At 44.5% G+C, this 21078-nt stretch overlaps 1 protein-coding gene across 11 annotated transcripts in view; it reads right to left on the reverse strand.

The window, feature by feature from the left end:
* LOC138262033 (phosphatidylinositol-binding clathrin assembly protein-like) overlaps nt 1–21078 on the reverse strand; it is a 464917-nt gene that overhangs the window by 248918 nt on the left and 194921 nt on the right. For all 11 annotated transcript variants that reach the window (XM_069211744.1, XM_069211714.1, XM_069211706.1 and 8 more), the window contains exon 12: nt 5665–5768. In XM_069211744.1, the coding sequence (XP_069067845.1) occupies nt 5665–5768 (104 nt within the window). The remainder of the gene's footprint in view (nt 1–5664; nt 5769–21078) is intronic.

Below are 21078 nucleotides of genomic sequence, written 5' to 3' on the forward strand. Positions count from 1 at the left end.
GTAGCTGCAGATACACATGCTGTGCATAGACTAGTGAGCAGTTATCTCCCCAAAAGCGGTGGATTAGCCTGTAGGAGTTGAAGTTGTTTGAAATAATGTTCGTAATACTGCCTGTCCTACTGTGGCTTGTTGTGTTGTTAACACATCCACACAGTAATGTTTAGTGAATGTATGAGGCGCAGACCATGTGGCTGCCTTACAGATTTCTGTCATTGGTATATTTCCTAGAAAGGCCATGGTGGCACCTTTCTTCCTAGTGGAGTGTGCGTTTGGTGTAATAGGCAGTTCTCTCTTTGCTTTAACATAACAGGTTTGAATACATTTAAATATCCATCTGGCAATGCCTTGTTTGGATATTGGATTCCCTGCATGAGGTTTTTGGAAAGCTACAAACAATTGTTTTGTTTTGCGAATTTGTTTGGTTCTGTCAATGTAATACATTAGTGCTCTTTTTATGTCTAATGTATGTAATGCTCTTTCAGCTACAGAGTCTGGTTCTGGAAAGAACACTGGGAGTTCCACTGTTTGATTTAAGTGGAACGGTGATATAACTTTTGGCAAAAATTTGGGATTTGTGCGTAGAACCACTTTATGTTTGTGTATTTGTATAAAGGGTTCCTGTATGGTAAAGGCTCGTATTTCATTTACTCTTCTGAGAGATGTGATAGCTATTAGGAAGGCTACTTTCCAGGTTAAGTATTGAATCTCACAAGAGTGCATGGGTTCAAATGGTGGAACCATGAGTCGTGTTAATACAATATTGAGGTTCCACGAAGGAACTGGTGGTGTTCTTGGGGGAATGATCCTTTTTAGACCCTCCATAAATGCTTTTATGACTGGGATTCTAAATAGTGAAGTTGAATGTGTAATTTGCAGATAGGCAGAAATTGCTGTGAGATGTATTTTAATGGATGAAAAAGCTAACTTAGACTTTTGTAAGTGTAGTAAGCAGCTTACAATGTTTTTCGCGGACGCGTGTAATGGTTGAATTTGATTATTATGACAGTAATAAACAAATTGTTACCATTTATCTGCGTAGCAATGTCTTGTAGTAGGTTTTCTAGCCTGTTTGATGACCTCCATACATTCTTGTGTAAGGTCTAGATGTCCGAATTCTAAGACTTCAGGAGCCAGATTGCTAGATTGAGCGATGCTGGATTCGGGTGTCTGATCTGTTGTTTGTGTTGAGTTAACAGATCTGGTCTGTTTGGTAGTTTGATATGAGGCACTACTGACAGGTCTAGTAGTGTTGTGTACCAAGGTTGTCGTGCCCAAGTTGGTACTATTAGCATCAGTTTGAGTTTGTTTTGACTCAATTTGTTTACTAGATACGGAAGGAGTGGGAGAGGGGGAAAAGAGTAAGCAAATATCCCTGACCAACTGATCCATAACGCATTGCCCTTGGAGTGAGGCTGTGGGTACCTGGATGCGAAATTTTGGCATTTTGCGTTTTCTTTTGTTGCGAATAGATCTATTTGCGGTGTTCCCCAGTTTTGGAAGTAGGTTTGTAGTATCTGGGGATGAATTTCCCATTCGTGGATCTGTTGGTGATCTCGACTGAGATTGTCGGCTAACTGGTTTTGAATTCCTGGTATGTATTGCGCTATTAGGCAAAAGTGAATCGTCCAATGCCAAATCTTCTGTGCTAAGAGACACAACTGTGTTGAGTATGTGCCTCCCTGTTTGTTTAGGTAATACATTGTTGTCATGTTGTCTGTTTTGACAAGAATGTGTTTGTGGGCTATTAGTGGTTGAAATGCTTTTAATGCTCGAAACACTGCTAGTAGTTCTAGTTGATTTATATGAAGTTGTTTTTGTTGAGTGTCCCATTGTCCCTGGATGCTGTGTTGGTTGAGGTGTGCTCCCCACCCTACCATGGAAGCATCTGTTGTGATCAGGTATTGAGGCACTGGGTCTTGGAAGGGCCGCCCTTGATTTACATTTATAGGATTCCACCATTGAAGTGAGGTGTGTGTTTGGCGGTCTATCAACACTAGATCCTGAAGTTGACCCTGTGCTTGTTTTGGGACAATGGCTATGCATGAAGACATCATGCCTACAAGTTTCATCACTAATTTTACTTGATATTGTTGGTTTGGGTGCAAGCTTTGAATAACATTTTGGAATGCTTGCACCCTTTGTGGACTTGGAGTGGCAATCCCTTTTTTTATGTTGATTGTCGCTCCTAAGTATTGTTGTATTTGACACGGTTGTAAGTGTGATTTTAGGTAGTTTATTGAGAACCCTAATTTGTGAAGGGTTTCTATGACGTATTTTGTGTGTTGAAGACACTGTTTCTGAGTGTTGCAATCATCTAGATACAGGAATACGTGTATGTGCTGTCTTCTGATATGTGCTGCTACTACTGCAAGGCATTTGTAAATACCCTTGGTGCTGTTGTTATCCCGAATGGTAACACTTTGAATTGGTAATGTACTCCTTGGATTACAAACCTCAAGTACTTCCTGTGTGAAGGATGTATGGGTATATGGAAGTACGCATCCTTTAGATCTAATGTTGACATGTAGTTTTGTTGTTTGAGCAAGGGGATCAAGTCTTGAAGTGTTGCCATGTGAAAGTGATCTGATTTGATGTAAAGATTTAGTGTTCTGAGATCTAAGATGGGTCTCAGAGTTTTGTCCTTTTTGGGTATTAGAAAATACAGGGAATAAACACCTGTTCCTTTCTGATGGTTGGGTACGAGTTCTATTGCCTCTTTTTGTAACAACGCTTGGACTTCTAGTTGTAATAGATCCAAGTGCTGTTTGGACATGTGTGTTCTTGGAGGCACATTTGGTGGTAATTGTAGGAATTCTATGCAATCACCATGTTGGATAATGGCTAGGACCCACGAGTCTGTAGTTATTGCTTCCCAATTTTTGTAATAATCTGTGAGTCTCCCCCCCCACTGGTGTTATGTGTTGGGGATTTGTGACATTGAAATCACTGTTTAGTTTGTGGGGTTTTTGGGCTTTGGAATTTCCCTCTGGTTTTAGGGAACTGTCCACCTCTATATTGTCCCCGAAAGCCTCCTCTTTGATACTGGCCCTGGTATGTGGGTCTGGCTTGTGAGGTTGAGGGTTCTGTGCTTTGGGCGCGAAACCCCCCCCTCTAAAGTGTGGCTTTCTAAAGGTGCCTCTGCTCTGTGGGAAGTAGAGCGCGCCCATGGCTTTGGTCGTGTCAGTGTCCTTCTTTAGCTTCTCTGTAGCTGTATCCACCTCCGGCCCAAACAACTGTTGTCCATTAAAAGGCATATTAAGCACAGCCTGTTGGATCTCTGGCTTAAATCCGGAGGTGTGGAACCATGCGTGTCTCCGAATAGTGACCGCTGTATTCACAGTTCTGGCGGCTGTGTCCGCTGCGTCCATTGCCGATCGTATCTGGTTGTTGGAGATACTTTGGCCCTCCTCCACCACTTGCTGTGCACGCTTTTGAAACTCCTTGGGAAGATGTTCAATAAAATGCTGCATTTCATCCCAATGAGCCCTGTCATATCTTGCCAATAAAGCGTGTGAATTGGCAATGCGCCATTGATTGGCTGCCTGTGCTGCAACTCTTTTCCCAGCTGCATCAAACTTTCGACTTTCTTTGTCGGGTGGTGGTGCATCCCCAGAAGACTGTGAGTGTGCCCTTTTGCGTGCTGCGCCTACTAACACTGAGTCAGGTGTTAGTTGTTGCGTGATGTACACAGGGTCCGTAGGGGGAGGCTTGTACTTTTTTTCCACCCTAGGTGTAATGGCTCTGCATTTGACGGGGTCTTGAAACACTTGTTTTGCGTGTTTTAACATTCCTGGTAACATCGGCAGACTTTGGTACTGGCTGTGTGTTGACGACAAAGTATTAAATAAAAAGTCATCCTCAATAGGTTCAGCGTGCAGTGCTACATTATGAAAAGTAGCTGCTCTGGACACCACCTGCATGTAAGCAGTACTGTCTTCAGGTGGTGACGGTCTTGCCGGGTAGCAGTCTGGGCTATTGTCAGATACTGGTGCATCATATAGATCCCCATGCATCTGGGTCATCCCTGTGTGCGTTGGAGATTGCATCATAGGGGGTGTTGCAATTGGTGATGGTTGCGGTGAGTGATGTGGCGATGGTTGTGGCGAAAAACGTGATGGAGTTTCTTTTCGCCACCTTTGCTTTTGCCTGTTTCTCTGTGTCTTGGAAAGCAAGTTTCCTTTTCATTTTAATAGGGGGAAGAGTTCTTATTTTCCCTGTATTTTTTTGAATATGGAGCCTCCTTTGTGTATAGTCTGGCTCCGCCATCTCTAATTATTCTTGTCCAAATTTATGGTGCTGTAGTTGTGCTGAAAGGCCTTGTTCTTCGGAATAAGAACTTTGTTTCGGTTCCGATGCTGGGTGTTTCGGCACCGAAACTTTTTCTGCCGTCTTTTTCGGCTCCGAAGCCACCTTTTTCGGTTTTGGGGTGCCGATCTCTCGGTGCCGACTTTGCTCGGAGCCGGTATCTCGGTGTCGAGTTTGGTCAGAGCCAGTATCTCCGTGCCGAGTATACTCTGTGCCAGTATCTGGGTTAAGCCATGGCCTGCCGGCGGTGGCGTCCCCTGGGCCTTCATGATTTTGGCGTGAGTTTTGGCCGGGGCAGGTTTACTCACGGTTTTCGCCGGCTGCTCACTTTCGGCCTCGTCCGAGTCGGCAATGGAGAAAGTCTCCTCTTCTTCGACGTCGTGGTGTCCTGACAGCGTCGATGCCATTTGAAGCCTTCGAGCTCTCTGGTCTCGTAGCGTCTTCTTCGACCGAAATGCCCGACTGGCCTCGCAAGTATCCTCTTTGTGTTCGGGGGACAAACACAAATTACAGACCAAATGCTGATCTGTGTAAGGATGCTTATTGTGGCATTCGGGGCAGAAGCGTAATGGGGTCTGTTCCATGAGCCTTGAAGACGCACGCGGTCGGGCCGACGAGGCACCTCCGGGGGATAGAAGCCCCGAAGGGCTATCGGAGCTCTTTTTTTAATTCGGTGTCGATCTGCTTAAACTAACCTGATACCGAACGCAAACAATACCGTCGAATTTTCCGAGATTTAACTAACTTTCCGAACCGAAACAAGGAGCGAAGAGGAACACGTCCGAACCCGATGGAGGAAAGAAAACAATCTAAGATGGAGTCGACGCCCATGCGCAATGGAGCCGAAAGGGGAGGAGTCCCTCGATCTCGTGACTCAAAAAGACTTCTTCGAAGAAAAACAACTTGTAAAACTCCGAGCCCAACACTAGATGGCGGGATATGCACAGCATGTGTATCTGCAGCTACACATGCCATCGAACATATTGTTACTATATTTAATACAGGATGGTTCCATGGCATGTCTCAGGAACCACCAGTAAACCAGGTGGATTTACTGAAGCTGTTAGAGCTCATTTCAAGAGGTGTAAATTGTTCCAAGGATCACAGCTCCTGCAGGGAAAAAAAGAGTTACAGAGACAAGATCGATCTTGCTTTACCAAAAATAATATTTGATTGGGCTGAATTAATGGTTACACAGTGTGAACAGAAATTTTTACACAACATTGATAAAGCAGAGTAAAAAAATGCACCCGATTTTGCTAAGGTATTTTCTGATTTGTGAGTCTGAAGAAAAAACAATAATTACGATAACTTCCTTAGCATGACACCCAACGGAAAATCAGAACCAAAAAGGCTTACCTCCCCACGCATTTCCAGCAGAGGTTGCTATGGCAGGCGTACTCTGTACGGTAGGAACAAATGTAGGCTGAAGATCAAATAGATCACTGGAAAGGTTGGGCATGCTAGAATTAAAAATAATGAAAGTCACTCATTACAAATTACTGCAGGGAGAAGCAGAAAACAGATAGTGTTTTTAAAAAAAAATTAGAGTTAATGTTTATTATTTGGCATGCAACCCAACACGTTAAAATAAACTCAATATTCACATAAATCAAACATACCAATAAAGCGTTTTATCACACACAAAAATTGCATTAAAATGTCCCCTTGTGTATATATATTTCTACTTTTAGCTAAAATACACTGTGACTCTTCTGTGGAGAATTTGAAATCTGAGGCTATGCTTTTAAATAGGAAACACAATAATGATACCAAAACAGATGAAAATCACATCTTACATCCCACACTACATAGGAGTAGCAAAGCCTGTGTCAGCAATAAATCATAATTGTAAAATATGCACATTTGGAATTCCCAAATTTGAAGAAAAAAAATAATAATAATCCCTATACTAGCAGTGCAACAATATTCCCAAGCATTTTCCCTTGTTTTGTGCTACTGCAGAAACTGCTGGATAGAATGACACCAAACTTGGAAAAGACTTGAGCTTAGTCCAACTTAACCAATTTACTAGTTTTGGCATAAATGAATCCTGTGGATGTTGAGAGATTTCAAACAATAAATACTTAGCTATCTAGGTGGACCTTAACGATCTGACTTGCCAGGAACACAAAAAAAAACTACGGTTTAGAAAAATTGATAATTTTAGCTCCAGCCCCATTTCCTGGTTCATACAACTCATCATTGGTTATGTGGACCAGAGAGACAGGGGGATTGAAGGATTGAGAGTGGCATTTTTTTTTTTAACAGAAAAAAAGCGCTTGGCCCAATTATCAGCACACTTCAGTTCACAATCCAATGTGCACTTTCCTTCCATGACAAAAATAGGGGTGAGACAGCATAAATTCCCCCCTCTTCTATACTTCTACCTGCATGGTACTATACTCTAGACTTGGGACCCTATTATGAGTGGTAATTTGTTTTGCAACAAAATTATCAAGCAGGTCATGAAAGAAACATTTTTGATTTGCTTGTAACATTGGCAACATATGGCTAATTCATATGAAACATTTGAAAAACAAAATATGTTCTTGTATGTATGATCTTGGAGCATCAGGAGCAGACTGGCCATGGAAGGAGGTGAGGTTTTAGGGATTAGGAGGGAAAAGTAGAGAAAGCTGGCAGTTGTATTTTGCACTAAAATTCCAATCTGGGTTAAAATCCACACTTAAGACATGCCGGGTAGGGTGCCTGACACCACATATGACAAAACAGAATGCCGTGTGTCCTGGAGTGATAGGCCACTGGAGGGTCACATTGAGTAGACAGAGTGTGGGAGAAGGCCTGGCTCTGTTCTGCATGCCCACATGACAAGGCCATATAGCTTTCCCAAGTGGTTCTTGAACATGGAAAGACCACAGAGTTTGGTCAGATGCAATGTCCAAGACCAGTATGCATAGGAACGGATAGGCCTACAGCATATGGGCGTATGTGCCCAGATCCATGTCCTGTGGGCCCACAGGGTGTTACAAATACAACTGATGCCATCAAGTTGTGTTTTAAGGTTCTGTAAGGTAAGCACTTGACCAAAACCTGTGACAGCATCAACTCATCACAAGGTGAACATGTATGCTGCAACTGTTTACTGAATTCTTGATGATTTAGGTTTAAAGTATTCATGTTAGAAGACTGTGCCAGGTTTTTAATACTTGTATAATGAAGAATCTAAATCCAGTCGTATTTTCTAAATTGTGGGACAAACCCCTTTATATGGATCTTAATGTTCTAGCACAGCCTTTCTTCATGAAGGGAAAGCAGCTTCTATTTAAGTTTTCACTATGGATATTCTCTCTGAATTCATAAAAGGTAGAATCTCCTTGCACATGTGCAGGAACCCAAAGCATTAACTTATTTAAGTGCATTAGTTTTTCAAATTGAATAACAAATAACTAGACATCAGGGCCAATTAGGCAACATTTAGTGTTTCTTTAACCAATCTGGCACACTGCAAACATAACAGTATATTTAACTGAAAACACCACTAACACCCACTTGGGAATAAAAGATAAGGGTGTTCAAAATGACATAATAGACAAGTTACGCTTCGCTCTTTTTGTCTATTTGATGTCACTCAGACCCTGAGTGAAAAAACATCCTTTTAATGCACTGTTACCCATTTATACTTCTATATAAAATAGGTGACTTGTGACACACTTAGTGCCTATTGTAAGGATGTGACAAAACCACTCAACTGTAACAGGTTATTACAGTTGAGTTTGGAGGTCAAAGTTCCTGCTGCCAGAGCCGGCAGACAATGGGGAAGCCATTTAAAAAATGAAAGGAAAACCTTTCTTTTCTTGCTTCTACTGTATTTTCTGGCTGCGTAGTTTCAACAAGAAAAACAGAATGGAGACATTTATGACAATATGTTTATTTTTTGCACTTCTTAGGTAATTAGGAAAAGTTAAAATCTTTCCTAATGTTTCCACACATTCGGAGCAACTGCATCGTATTTTCTGTTTTTTTCATTATCTTTTTGCATCAAACATCCAACAGTTTTTAATGTATTCGATTTTGCACCAGAGACACGATTTTTATTCTTCATGTTTGGAAACATGCTCTCTTTCATAGCTACACACCAACAGTTTAAGTGGTTTGTGGGAGAGGTGATGCTGTGCTCATGTATTATAAGGACTAAAGTGCCCCCTGCCGTACATGAAAAGGGTAATGCAAGTCACCTCGGAGTTCCATAACGTTATAATGAAACTCAACACCTGGTATTTACTAACTATTTATTAGCTTTATTGAGCCAACCTTGTTCCTACATATGGTCATGGAATTCCTCAGTGACTTGAAATATCCTTATAATGAAAGTTAGTTCATCTTTATACCATGTACAGTATGTTTAACATCACCAGCATCCCATTCACCACTGCTGTGGAAGCAATGAACAGTTCAATACCCTCAGACTGACCATAATTAACCAAGCTAAACAAGGCAGGAATTCAAGAAAAACAGAAAACACTGATATCATAAACATTCAGGACATGGCTGTCTGAAAAGGCTACGTCTGTTAGAGACTAAACTGGTCTGAACAATTGCATAATTTCCAAAGAACTGCAAATCTTTATGTATAGCTTTACCTTTATCTTCATATTAACATGATATAGGACAACAACTTTCTATCACCAATTTAGAGTTTGGGAAAAATGTGAATAATGAAATTGCTTTGTGAATGTGGGAATCAGTAATGCATTTGGAAAGAATAAAGTGTTATTCCATAGGGTTCTTCCTCTGTATATCTATGGTTCTTATTCTGTACTTACAGCCTGAAACTCACTCACCATTCTGGCTGAAGTAATAGCCACCAGAAAATAAACATTCAAAGTGAGATGCAGCAAATCGCCTATGTGTGCTACCTCAAACAAGCACTGGCAGAGCCAATAGGTCCCACCTTTAGGACCTATTGTTTTATTAACCATGCTGCACAGCATCCACAATCCTGTGCAGCATGGATAAAGAAGAAAAAAGCCTATGAAGCAGCCAGCACATCTTTTTGTAGTGTGCAGCTTCAAAATGACGCCAACGTTATTTTCTTGTTATTTAGAAATCAGAGTTGGATCTATAATGAAAATGAAAAAAGTATCACTAAAGTGAATAATAATGCCATTACTAATAATAGCAGCAATTAAAATAATATTGGCAAATAAAGCTATAGATATAATTGGTATGGTGCACAATCCCTGATGTTGCATTTGTTAAACCTTGGAGTAGTAAGCATACACAGAAAAGGGGGTGCCTATTAGGAACCATTTGGTATTTGTTTATGTAACACCTCAGACAGAACCTAAATATCAAGATGTGATGCTTAAAATTCCTTCAGGTCATTCATTGCAGAAAGCACTGTTCCATTTGTAGATACGTACCTACCATATTGTTGATTAAAAACACCACATTATAAACCTGTGGTTTTTTTTTTGCAGTCCTGTGGCCTGGGAGTGCTTTGATGTCACCTAACCCTTCTGGCTCCCTAAGCAACAGGTGATGCGCTGGGTCAGTGTCTGTATTGTTCCAAGGGAGTGGTGCAATAAAAAATAAAAAAAACAGAACCCGACATCTGCGAGCAGCAATCAACCTAATCCACCTCAGAACAGCTGGGCGCACACAAAACAAATTGCCCAATGTAAACAAAGCGTGCTGCCTCTGGCGTGATTAACTCCTTGAGGGCCATGGACGTAATGGTTACGTCCATGGCTGCGACTCTCAGGTGCCATGGACCTAACCATTATGTCTGTTTACCAGCCCTCGGGAGAAGCGCTAGCGCTCCCCCCCAAGGGCCACCCCCACAGGTCAGGACTGGAAGGGGAATCGCTTCCCCTTCCACCCGACCCCCTCCCAGTGACGTCTGATGAAGTCAGCACGCAATCGGTGGGTGGGGTGGCCAAAATTATTTTTAGGCCATTTCTGCCGCCCCCCCTTGCAAAAAACAGGTAATTTTGTGTTTAATAACTTTGATGTGTCCAGATAGTGTTTTGGGGCATTTCCTTTCGCAAGCACTAGGCCTAACCACACAAGTGAGGTACCATTTTTATTCGCAGACTTGAGGGAACGCTGGGTGGAAGGAAATCTGTGGCTCCTCTCAGATTCCAGAACTTTCTGTCACCAAAATGAGAGGGAAAATTTTTTTGGGCCAAATTTTGAGGTTTGTAAAGGATTCTGGGTAACAGAACCTGGTCAGAGCCCCATAAGTAACCCCATCTTGGATTCCCATAGGTGTCTAGTTTTAAAAAATGTGCAGGTTTGCTAGGTTTCCCTAGGTGCCGGCTGAGCTAGAGGCCAAAATCCACAGCTAGGCACTTTGCACAAAACAGGTCAGATTTCAATGTAAAAATGTGATGTGTCCATGTTGTGTTTCCTGTCGAGAGCATTAGGCCTACCCACGCAAGTGAGGTACCATTTTTATCGGGAGACTTGGAGGAACACAGAATAGCAAAACAAGTGTTATTCCCCCTTGTCTTTCTCTACATTTATTCCTCCCAAATGTAAGAGAGTGTGTAACAAAGACATCTATTTGAGAAATGCCCTGTAATTCACATGCTAGTATGGGCACCCCGTAATTCAGAGATGTGCAAATAACCACTGCTTTTCATCACCTTATCTTGTGCCCATTTTGGAAATACAAAGGTTTTCTTGAAACCTATTTTTCACTTTTTATATTTCAGCAAATGAATTGCTGTATACCCGGTAAAGAATGAAAACCCATTGCAAGGTGCAGGTCATTTATTGGCTCTTGGTACCTAGGGTTTTGATGAACTTTCAAGTCCTATATATCCCCGCTACCAGAAGAGTCGAGCAGACGTAACGGTATATTGCCTTAAAACATCTGACATTGCAGGAAAAAGTTACACAGTAAAACATGGAGAAAAATGGCTGTTTTTTCACCTCAATTTCAATATTTTTTATATTTCAGCTATTATTTTCTGTAGGAAACACTTGTAGGATCTACACAAATTACCCTACTTTTCAGAGGTTTCTGGGATCCAGCACTGATTCCACACTCATTTCTGTCATTAACTGGAAGGAGGCTGAAAGCACAAAAAATAGTTAAAATGAGATATGTCCCAGTAAAATGCCAAAACTGTCTTGAAAAATTGGGTTTTCTTATTCAAGTCTGCCTGTTCCTAAAAGCTGGGAAGATGGTGATTTTAGCACAGCAGACCCTTTTGTTGATTCCATTTTCAGGGGGAAAAACTAGAGCCTTCTTCTGCAGCCCTTTTTTCCCCCCTTTTTTTTATTTTTTTTTTTTAACGAAATGTTCAATGGATTTTGGCTAAATTCTTGGTCTCCTTCAGGGGAACCCACAAAGTCTGGGTACCTCTGGAATCCCTAGGATGTTGGAAAAAAAGGACACAAATTTGGCGTGGGTAGCTTATGTGGACAAAAAGTTATGAGGGCCTAAGCGCGAACTGCCCCAAATAGCCACAAAAGGCTTGGCACCTGAGGGGGAAAAGGCCTGGCAGCGAAGGGATTAAGGAGGAGGAATCCAGGAACGGGGACAGACTGCTGACTGGTAAGACCTTGAGAAACAGTGTTGTTTAGAGATACTATTAAGCAGCTAAGTACTGAGTGAAGCCTGATGCAAGTTGCGTCATCCAGTGGAAAAATGTTTTGCAAAAGAAGGGAAACTGGATTAAATGAAGAATAATTTCATTGAGAAGGATAGCAATGTGAACAAATTAAATCCCACAAAGTGAAGTTTTTTTTTGTTTTTGCAAATCTGTTTATTGGAGGGTTTGTTTGAAAAATACGAGGATACACCACACAGGTCACAAATAATAACTAAGTCTGTCTACCACATTACTAATTTCAGGCCTTATAGCAACAAGTAACATACAATTACACTCTAGTCAGCGGGTGAAATAGTCTACAAAATCGTTGCCATATGCAGGTGAATTTAGATTCTGAGTAAGCTGTCTTGTGGAAGAGGTGCTCCATAGCAATTTCGTGCCAGAGGCGCATGAACCATTGTGCAAATGAGGGAGAGCAGTGGATTTCTTCAAGTGTAATGCTAGGAGTTGCTTGACAGCATCCAGCATGTGACTGCTGAGGTGCCAATTGGTGCGAGTCATTGCCTCTAATTCCAGGGGACGATCGCCCAAAAGTACTGTGGTATAGGAAGGGTGAAGCCTACCGTGTCCATGATGTAGCCCAGGATTTCTTTTTAGTACATTGTGATGTGAGAGCAAGAACATCACATGTAGTGAAAGGTCCCAGGGGCGACACTATGTCTCCAACATTTGTCAGAGTTAGTTGGGAACATGACGTGGTGACGATTTGGTGTATGGTACCACTGGATCATCAGCTTGTATGCGGTCTCACATTGTGATATGCTTCTATAGATTTCTAGGTATGCTTGCCAGAGCGCCTCTTGTTGCTTCTGGGGCATGCCCTTCGTAGTGGATTGCCTTGTCGCCCATGGACGTTACAGGGGTCAAGTGCCCAATGGAGTAGCTGACAGTATTGCAGCAGCGCCATTTTGGGATACGGAATTCTGTCTTATAATGTTCAAACATCTTGATAGTTGCGTCCTCATATAAGTCATGCAAGGTTCAGCAATCGCCTGCCTTCCAGCTGGGGAACGAATGGGCCTCAAAGGCCGGGGTAAATTCTGGGTTATGAGCTAAGGGAGTGTTAGAAGAGGGGAAGGTAGTGAGGCCCCGTTTAAGCACAGATCTATCCCATATCTTGTAGACTGTTTTTGCAGGGGCGGCTATATAAACGCTGAGCGGTCTTCCATGTTTGGGCAGCCAAGCAAGGTCTTCCATCCATATCGGACCAATGCTTTTCAAGCTCCCTGGCCACCCGCGCAGAGATGTAGCAAAGATGAGCTGCCCAGTAATATTCAAGGAGATTAGGGCAGGCGAATCCGTCTACCCCAATCTCTGGGTAGCATTAGCACAGTGTGAATAGCCTAGGTCACTTGCCTCCCCAAATAAAATTGTGTGTGTCTCCCGTTGAATGTATACTATGTATTTGTGTGGAATGGGCGTGGTCAGTGTCTGGAAAAGCTAAAGGATATTTAGTAAGGTGGTCATTTTATCGGCATAAAGCCATCCCAGCCACAACACGTAATGACTTCCAGCGATGGAAGTCTTCCAGGAGGGATTTGGGATAACTCAACCAGTTGGCCTGGGTCCAGGTCTCCGAAGAGGGGGTCAGGTTAAGACATACATAATGTATGGTTTTTGGTGACCCACTGAACCAGCACCAGAGCTTGTAGCATCGGGAGGTCTTGCTGGGGTATTGTGAGATTCAAGGCACTGGACTTAAGTCGTATTGATCTTAAAGCCGGAGACCATCTCAAAGGTCGTAAGGGCTTGCACCACCGCAGAGAGAGAGGTGGCAGGTTGTGTGAGAGTCAGAGAGAGGTCGTCTGTGAAGAAACAAAGCTTGTGGAATCAACCACCAAAGGGAATGACTTTCATAGATCTTGACTGTTGGATGGTAATGGCCAAGTGTTCCACCACCAAGGCAAACAGCAGGGGTGAAAGCAGACACCACGGCCAAGCGCCTCACGCTAGATAAATAGGCTTTGTATTTTGCCCGTAAACTCAGATGGTAGCTGGGGCAGCATTAGAGGCCATAATTCTAGTAACCATGGCCGGACCCAGGTCAATCTTCTTAAGAACCGCCCATAGGAATGTTCAGCTAACCCTGTTGAAGGTCTTGTCTGCATTAAACGAGAGAAGGCAGATAGGAATGCTATGACAGTGGGACTTCTCCACAAGATGAACAATTTGGTGGATACTGTCCTCTTATTCGCGTTTGTGTATGAAGCCCATCTGGTCTGGGTCTATTAAACGGGGAAGGGATTGCTTTAACCCATTCGCCATTATCTTGGTAAAGATCTTAGCATCAGTGCGTAAGAGAGCAGTCGCATGGTAGAAGGCACAAAGAGTGGGATCCTTACCAGGTTTAGGAATGAGGGCAATCTCTTCAGCTGCCACTGTTGGAGTGAGCTCCATACCGAATGTGAGCAGGTTGAGGGAGAGGGAGAAATGACCTGTAGAAAATGACCGAAAGCCCATCTGGGCCGAGCATCTTTCCAAAGGGGAGTTCCTTCAGAGCTCGGTGGATTTCAGTGAGGGTGCAAGAGTTCCAAATGCTGGGGGTCATGGGGTTCCCAGCTGTTGGATTCAAGATAGTAGTCAGTGAGTTCTTGGGGAGTGTCTTCCCCAGAGTAGAGAGCCCGGTAGAAGCTGTTAATGGCCTGCTGCTTCACTCGTTCAGAAGTGGCCCATTCCGTGTTAGTAAGTCTGGTCTTAGCTATGTGGGTTCAGAGCGGCTGTTGCTGCAATTTGCGTGCAAGGGTGGTCTTAAACTTATTCTCCCTTTAGAAAACCATTGGTTCAGTGCTAGGAGAGATCTTTCAGCCTTGTTAGTCCTGTAAGTTCTCAACACCTCCCACAGGTGGGCTAATTGTCTCTTGTTATGACAGGAGGGGGTAGACTGGTCAAGGCACTCAAGGGTCTTAATCTTAGTAGTCAGACAGGTTTCTACTAAGCGGGGTTTGCCTCGCTCGAGTTATAGTTGGCATGACTCCCCTGATGGTGGCTTTGAAGCCATCCCACAGCATATGTAGATAGATCTCCAGAGACATGTTAAGTTAAAAAAAAGTCTTTGATCCCCTTCTGTATCTCTGAAACATCTACAAGATCTTGGGACGGGACACCATTGTGTGTGTGTGGAAGGGGTGCGGGGGGGGGGGTCACTATTGTGGGAGGGGTGGTGGAGATTTGTGGGAGGTATGTTCACACACTTGCCAACACCCCCACACCTCCCCGCCCCGGGCTTATACAAATTCTTCTTGTGCATGATCTGAAAAAGAAAGCTCCAAGATGGTGATCTTCTCGAGGTAGGGAGTGATGGAGAAGAAGGTAAACTATATGGGAGTAAGAGTTGTGGGCATGTGAGTAGCAGGTGTAGTCTCAAGTATCAGGGTGGCTATAGCGCTAAGCGCCTATTAACCCCAGTTCAGTAAAGTCCCGCTTGGGTGCGGCAGACGTACCTCTAGGACCCTGGAAGGAGGAGGTGCTGCAATTAACTTAGGGTCCCACACTTGACTGAAGTCACTCCCAACCACTAGATCACCCTGCTCGAGGGCCAACTGGTCCTGCAAAAGGTCTCTCAGGTAAGTGTCTTGGGCCTGATTGGGGGGACATAAACATTGAGGACAGTGAGCAGTCATGCCCCTAATTGGAGTGCTAGCTTCAAACAGCAGTCATCTGGGTCTCAGGCAGTCTTTAGTGTATTGGTACAGAAGTTTGCCTTACACATGAAGCCCACCCCTGCTGTTTTAGTAGAGGTGTGTTCCCAAAGACGGGCAGGATATTTAGGGTAGGACATGCTGGGGGAGTCCTCCTGCAAGAGGTGAGTCTCGTGAAGGAAGATGTAGAGGAAGTAGCGTAGCATCATAGTGGTTGTCACTTGTTAGGAGAGTTCCAGTTCTGAGCACTGAGAGAGAGTAACTTAGTGTGTTGCGTTACTGCCATAGCCTGAAACAGTTAACATAGGTGCTGTGTTGCTAGGCGCTCACAGAGAAATTTGGAGTACAGCAAACAGTGGGCAACTAAGCTGGAGAACATCTACACCGCACATCAGGGTTTTGGGTTGAGAAGGAGGCGTGGGCCGGGTAGGCCCATGGAAGTGAGCAGATGGGTAGTTCCGGGGTACAGCTCTCAGATGGTGAGTGGTTAGTATGGTAGCATGTATGCTGGAAAGGGACGGGGCAGGGAGGTAATCACCCCTAGGAAAGCATAATAAACAACAAAAAGAAATACAAAATTTAACAGGCCAACTGGGCTTAACAGCACAAATCAAGTCCTGGCATGGCCAGTGTCCTGGCATGGCAGTCTTATCAGAGGGGAGACTCTCCAAGTGAATAAGTTGAGGGAGTCGCCCAGGAGGAGTGCATGCCTAGTCCCCGAGCAAGGCTGCTTCTCCCTACCAGACAGACAGGCCAGCATGTCATCAAAGGTATCTGGACATCCCGGACCCCCACGTCTAGCAACAGCAAATGCGGGAATGCATATGGGAGTAGAAAGATACTAATCTGAAGTCCAAAGTTCCCCAATTGTCTGGAGAGCTGTTGTGTAGTGTGCTCATTAATTGAAGAGAAAAGGGGTGGTGGGGCCCACAGGGCAGAGTTCACACAGTAGGTGCTAGGCATTGTCTTGGTGTCTCTTCAAGGGGAGCATCATCGCTGGGCCGGTGTCAAACAATGAAAGCATATTCAACAGCATTCACTGGGGTCACACTTCCTGCACTGTGTGGACGGCAGAAGATTTGTAAAAGAGCAAAATTAGGAGGGGCCATTAGCAGATGATCTCTGGAAACGCCCCATTTCCATGTTCTGAAAATGCAGTATTAGGTCCTTTTTTGCTTCTTGGGAGGCCTGTTCTTTGCAGCATTTATCTGAGCTGTGAGGTCTCACTGTAGTCCCGATGGGGAATAACACCTCTCGAGAAGACATGCAGGAGGATGTCTAATTGTCGTCCTGCAGATCGACCACTAGCCCAAGGAGTAGCCTTACTTCCGTTAGGGATTGGATAGTTTCCCGCATAAATATGATGGTGAATGGGTGGCCCCACTGGTAGCAGATGTTGAGTTCTTGTAGCTTATCAGCGACCGGCAATCAGCTTATCTGTAACCGACGATCAGCTTGTCAATGATCATCGATCAGTGAACTCTGTGCAGTCGTGAGCACCCACGGACCCCTAGCACCACAACGTCTTCAACCTCAGAAGGAAAACTACCGGCGACAAGCTCAGGAAAGTCCTGAAGAACTCCATCACCCCAGCCTCCTTCTTGGAGGAATGGAAACACGCTGAAGTGAGGCCTCTCCTGAAAAAAACCTCTGCCGACCCAGCCAAACCTTAGAACTACCGGCCTATGTCCCTGCTCCCCTACCAAGCGATCAACAAGCAACTCACCCAGCAACTAGAGTTCCAACACCTCCTGGAACCCACTAAATCTAGATTTCGAGTCAACAACAGCACCGAGACAGCCCTGAACGGAACTACTGATGAAATTAGGACCCTCCTGGACTGTGAAGAAACGGCAGCTATCATCCTACTGTATCTGTCAGTCGCATTCAACACCATCTACAATCATATCCTGATCAACACATCAACCACATTGGGATCTAGGGAGACTCCCTCAAATAGATCACCTCACATCTCAATGGTAAAAGCCAGAAGATCCATTCCCCTCCTCCCCCATTTACCTCAGAGCCCAAGAAAATCATCTGCTGACCCCCCAACACCTACATGACCCCCAGCTGAAAACCATCAGATCACATGGACTCAATATTTCCTCCGCAGACGAAACCTAGATCATCCTCTCACTGTCTGAAGACCCCTCCACCGCCAGAGTCAACTTCCACAGATGCATGGTAAACGTCACAGACTGGATGAAAAACAACTGCCTCAAACTCAGCACTGCCAAGGTGGAAGTCATCATCTTTGGGAATAACACTTCGGCATGGAAGGACACATGGTGGCCCGCGGAACTCGGCCCACCCCAGTAGATCATGCCCTGCAATCTCAACTTCATCTTACAGAACTAATTATCTATGAAGAAACAAGTCAACGCAGTCCCATCAGCCTGCTTCCACACCCTTCATATACTCATTAAGATCTTCAGGTGGCTCCCAGTCAATACAAGGAAAACAGTCACACAGGCCCTCTTCACCAGCAGACTGGACTACAGAAACACATTCTCTGTGGGAATCACTGCACGCCTCCTGAAAAGAATCCATACAATACAAAATTCATCCTCGACTTCCCCAAAACAACCCGCATCACACCCCACCTCAAAAAACTTCAATGGCTCCCTACCCAAAAGAGACGTCAATTCAACATGCTGACCACGCTTACAAGGCACTGTACAACGAAGGACCAACATACATTAACAAAGGTCTGTCCTACCACCAACTGACCACACACCTTCGATCTTTGTCACTCACGGACACTACCCAGACCCGCCGAACCAAAAGCAGAGGGTGCTCCATCTCTCATTTAGAGGTCAAGGCATGGAACAACCTTCCCCTGCACTTCAGGACAGCACCAGTTTTCAGCAGTTCATGAAAGCACCCAAGACCTGGTTGTTACAATGAGCAACTGCGCAGAAACCTACTTCTCCAGCGCCTCGAGACATTAATGGGTGATTTGCCACCCTTGACAAATGTCTGATCGAAAATCCCTTTGGAGATGCAGTGCGAGAGGGGAGAGGTCTTTAAAAAGTTGATCGTATGGCCCTGGAAAACAAGGTCAGCTTTGCATTGCGCTACCCGTAGAACAGCTTCTTTGTCTGAAGTATTGGACCCGGGTCAGGATGTCTGGGCGGAATTGGCTTATCCCAGTATAGACACCACTCAACGAGCTCAATCTAGGGCAGAAGGAGGAGCTTCATTATTGCCGCAAATCATTTAGAGATCAACTGTGAAAGACATGATATCTGCTCTTCTTGGCACTCCCAGATATGGATGTTATTTCAACAGTTTCTGTTATCCAAGTCCTTTTTTTTCCAGTTGTAGATCGATTTGCTCTTCCTCCAATGCTGTCACCCTGCTCCAGAGCATCTCCTGATCCTCCGATCAGGCATCAACTGTGTGCTCCAAGTTATCTACCCGGCCCTCCAACTCACTGAATCAGACCCGGATGTCTTGGATGAAGGACTTAGAGTCAGATTTAAGGGAGCTTATCTCAGAGCAGATTTCTTGCAGGAAATGGTCAATGTAGACCTGAACTATAGACAAAGGTTCATCACCTCCAGCAGCACCCACGACAGGGGGTCTGTGATTCCATGGTCACAGGGGAAGCTTTATTCCAGAGTGAGGTGACTGGATTGCCTTTAGTAGATACAACTGGTGTGTCTTTTGCCAATTTAAAGGGCAGTATATCAGTTACCCAAGAATGTTGTGGGGAACAGTTATGGTCCATTTAGGATGGCGTCCCTCAGAAGACCCCACTAGTCTAAAGTTCAAGAGGGATGTGGAGTCTCAGCAGCAGGTGTGACAGAGCCTCACAGATATAGGACAGCTCTTGGGATAAGTCATTGTCAATTCCAGTAGGCACGTGGGAAGGGCCACGCACTATGGCTCGGCAAGGATTAGGGGGACTTCACTCAGCAAGGCATAGGCAGGCAATGGCACCTAGGGACAACTATCCATTCACCCACACACCCTGGGTGACAAAAATTAGAGAGCCTCCAACTGATGGTATTGCGCGAATCTTGGCGGCTACAGGGCTCCAAAGTGGAGCTCGGAATCACACCGTGGTCTAGAGGCTTCCACCTGATCCCATAACGAGTTAGAGAAGCCAGGAGTGTGATCAGGCCCAAGTAGGAAGTGGGGCAGGTCCAGTTGTTGGGGGTGTAAAAGTCAGTCTCCCAGGCAGAGCAAGTATGGCAGCCAGCCTGGCCCTTGTCCACAGACAACAGGCCCTTCCATAAGGTAGATGTAAGGGAGGGCAGGTGTGGACAGATCCCTTTTAGTGCCAGAGAAGGAGGGCAACAGGGGCTGAAGGCCGCATATATAGCCTCATTTGGCTGCCTTGCTGCAGGGTCAGGACGTGTGCCGATCCAACCAGACGCAAACGCCGTGGGAATATGGCAGCGTGGAAGATTCAGGCCAGTCTGCAGGTCAGGCCTCGTAGCAAAGCTGCTGGGAGCACCACTTATGTTCAAAGTTTCCCTTGGGAAGTTGGGGTGTGTTGGGGCAGTCACCTTGCCCAGCATTGAACAACTGCTGGTGGGTCTCGAAGCTTCAGATGGCTGTGGAAGGACGGCAAGGGGTCCGAAGCCAGGACTTTGCGTGTCCTACTCCATGATCCCCTAGGCCACAACCCCAGTTTTTTTTTTTGCCAATCCAACTCCATTTGGAAAAATTTTTATTTTTTGAAAAAGCCCTAACATTTTTTCTTTTCTCTTTAGCATAGGTAAGGGTGCATGCAGAAAGTTATGAAACAAAAGGAGAATAAGTAAAAGCACACAGATGAGAGAGAGATAAGGACTGGGGCAGAGAACCATATAGGTGAGAGAGACAAGAGCATGTGGTGGAAGCAAGCATGGGAGGCAGCTGGATATGACATGCCCTCTCATGAAGGGCATAAGAACAAAAAATAGTTCCTGGAGATCCAGCACTTGTGAAAGAATAGGAGATGCCAATGAAAGAGACTGTTATGAGGCTATGCTCAATGGATAGGACCAACACAAACTGCAGGAGCTAAAACAAACAAAGGCAGCAAACTTATCGCAAGCCAATGGGAGTAACAAATGACAAAGCCAATGATAAGCAGTGGGTGGAACACATTCTTATGTCAGCTTTCAGAATGCCTCAATATGTCTTTCACAACCAAACAGCTCCCTGAGGAAACTACTTATGATAAGCCAAGAGAGCAGTCAAGTGTCCTTTAATACAAGTTAAAGCTAAGCCACTTCTAGACAATTAATGAAGACCAGGTTGTACCATTCTTTTTGCCATTTTCTCATGTCAACATGCTTGCTGAGACATACATACAAGCTCTTTCACTTGAAAGTATACAATTTTAGCTTTCTTCAAGATGGTCATCCAATAATCTGGCAGCTTTATGCGTCCATTGGGCTAGATACTTACCTGAAAAATTAAGTATGCAGCTCACAGTGCTATAGATACCATGCAGTACACACTTCTGTCATCTAGTAGAGGGCTTGGAATGTTAGAGGCTGGTTTTCTTCAGGGGTGTCTCCTTCCTATTTTCCCTAATTTTCCCA

This window comes from Pleurodeles waltl, chromosome 2_1 (genome assembly GCF_031143425.1).
Source record: "Pleurodeles waltl isolate 20211129_DDA chromosome 2_1, aPleWal1.hap1.20221129, whole genome shotgun sequence".
Classification (NCBI taxonomy): domain Eukaryota; kingdom Metazoa; phylum Chordata; class Amphibia; order Caudata; family Salamandridae; genus Pleurodeles; species Pleurodeles waltl.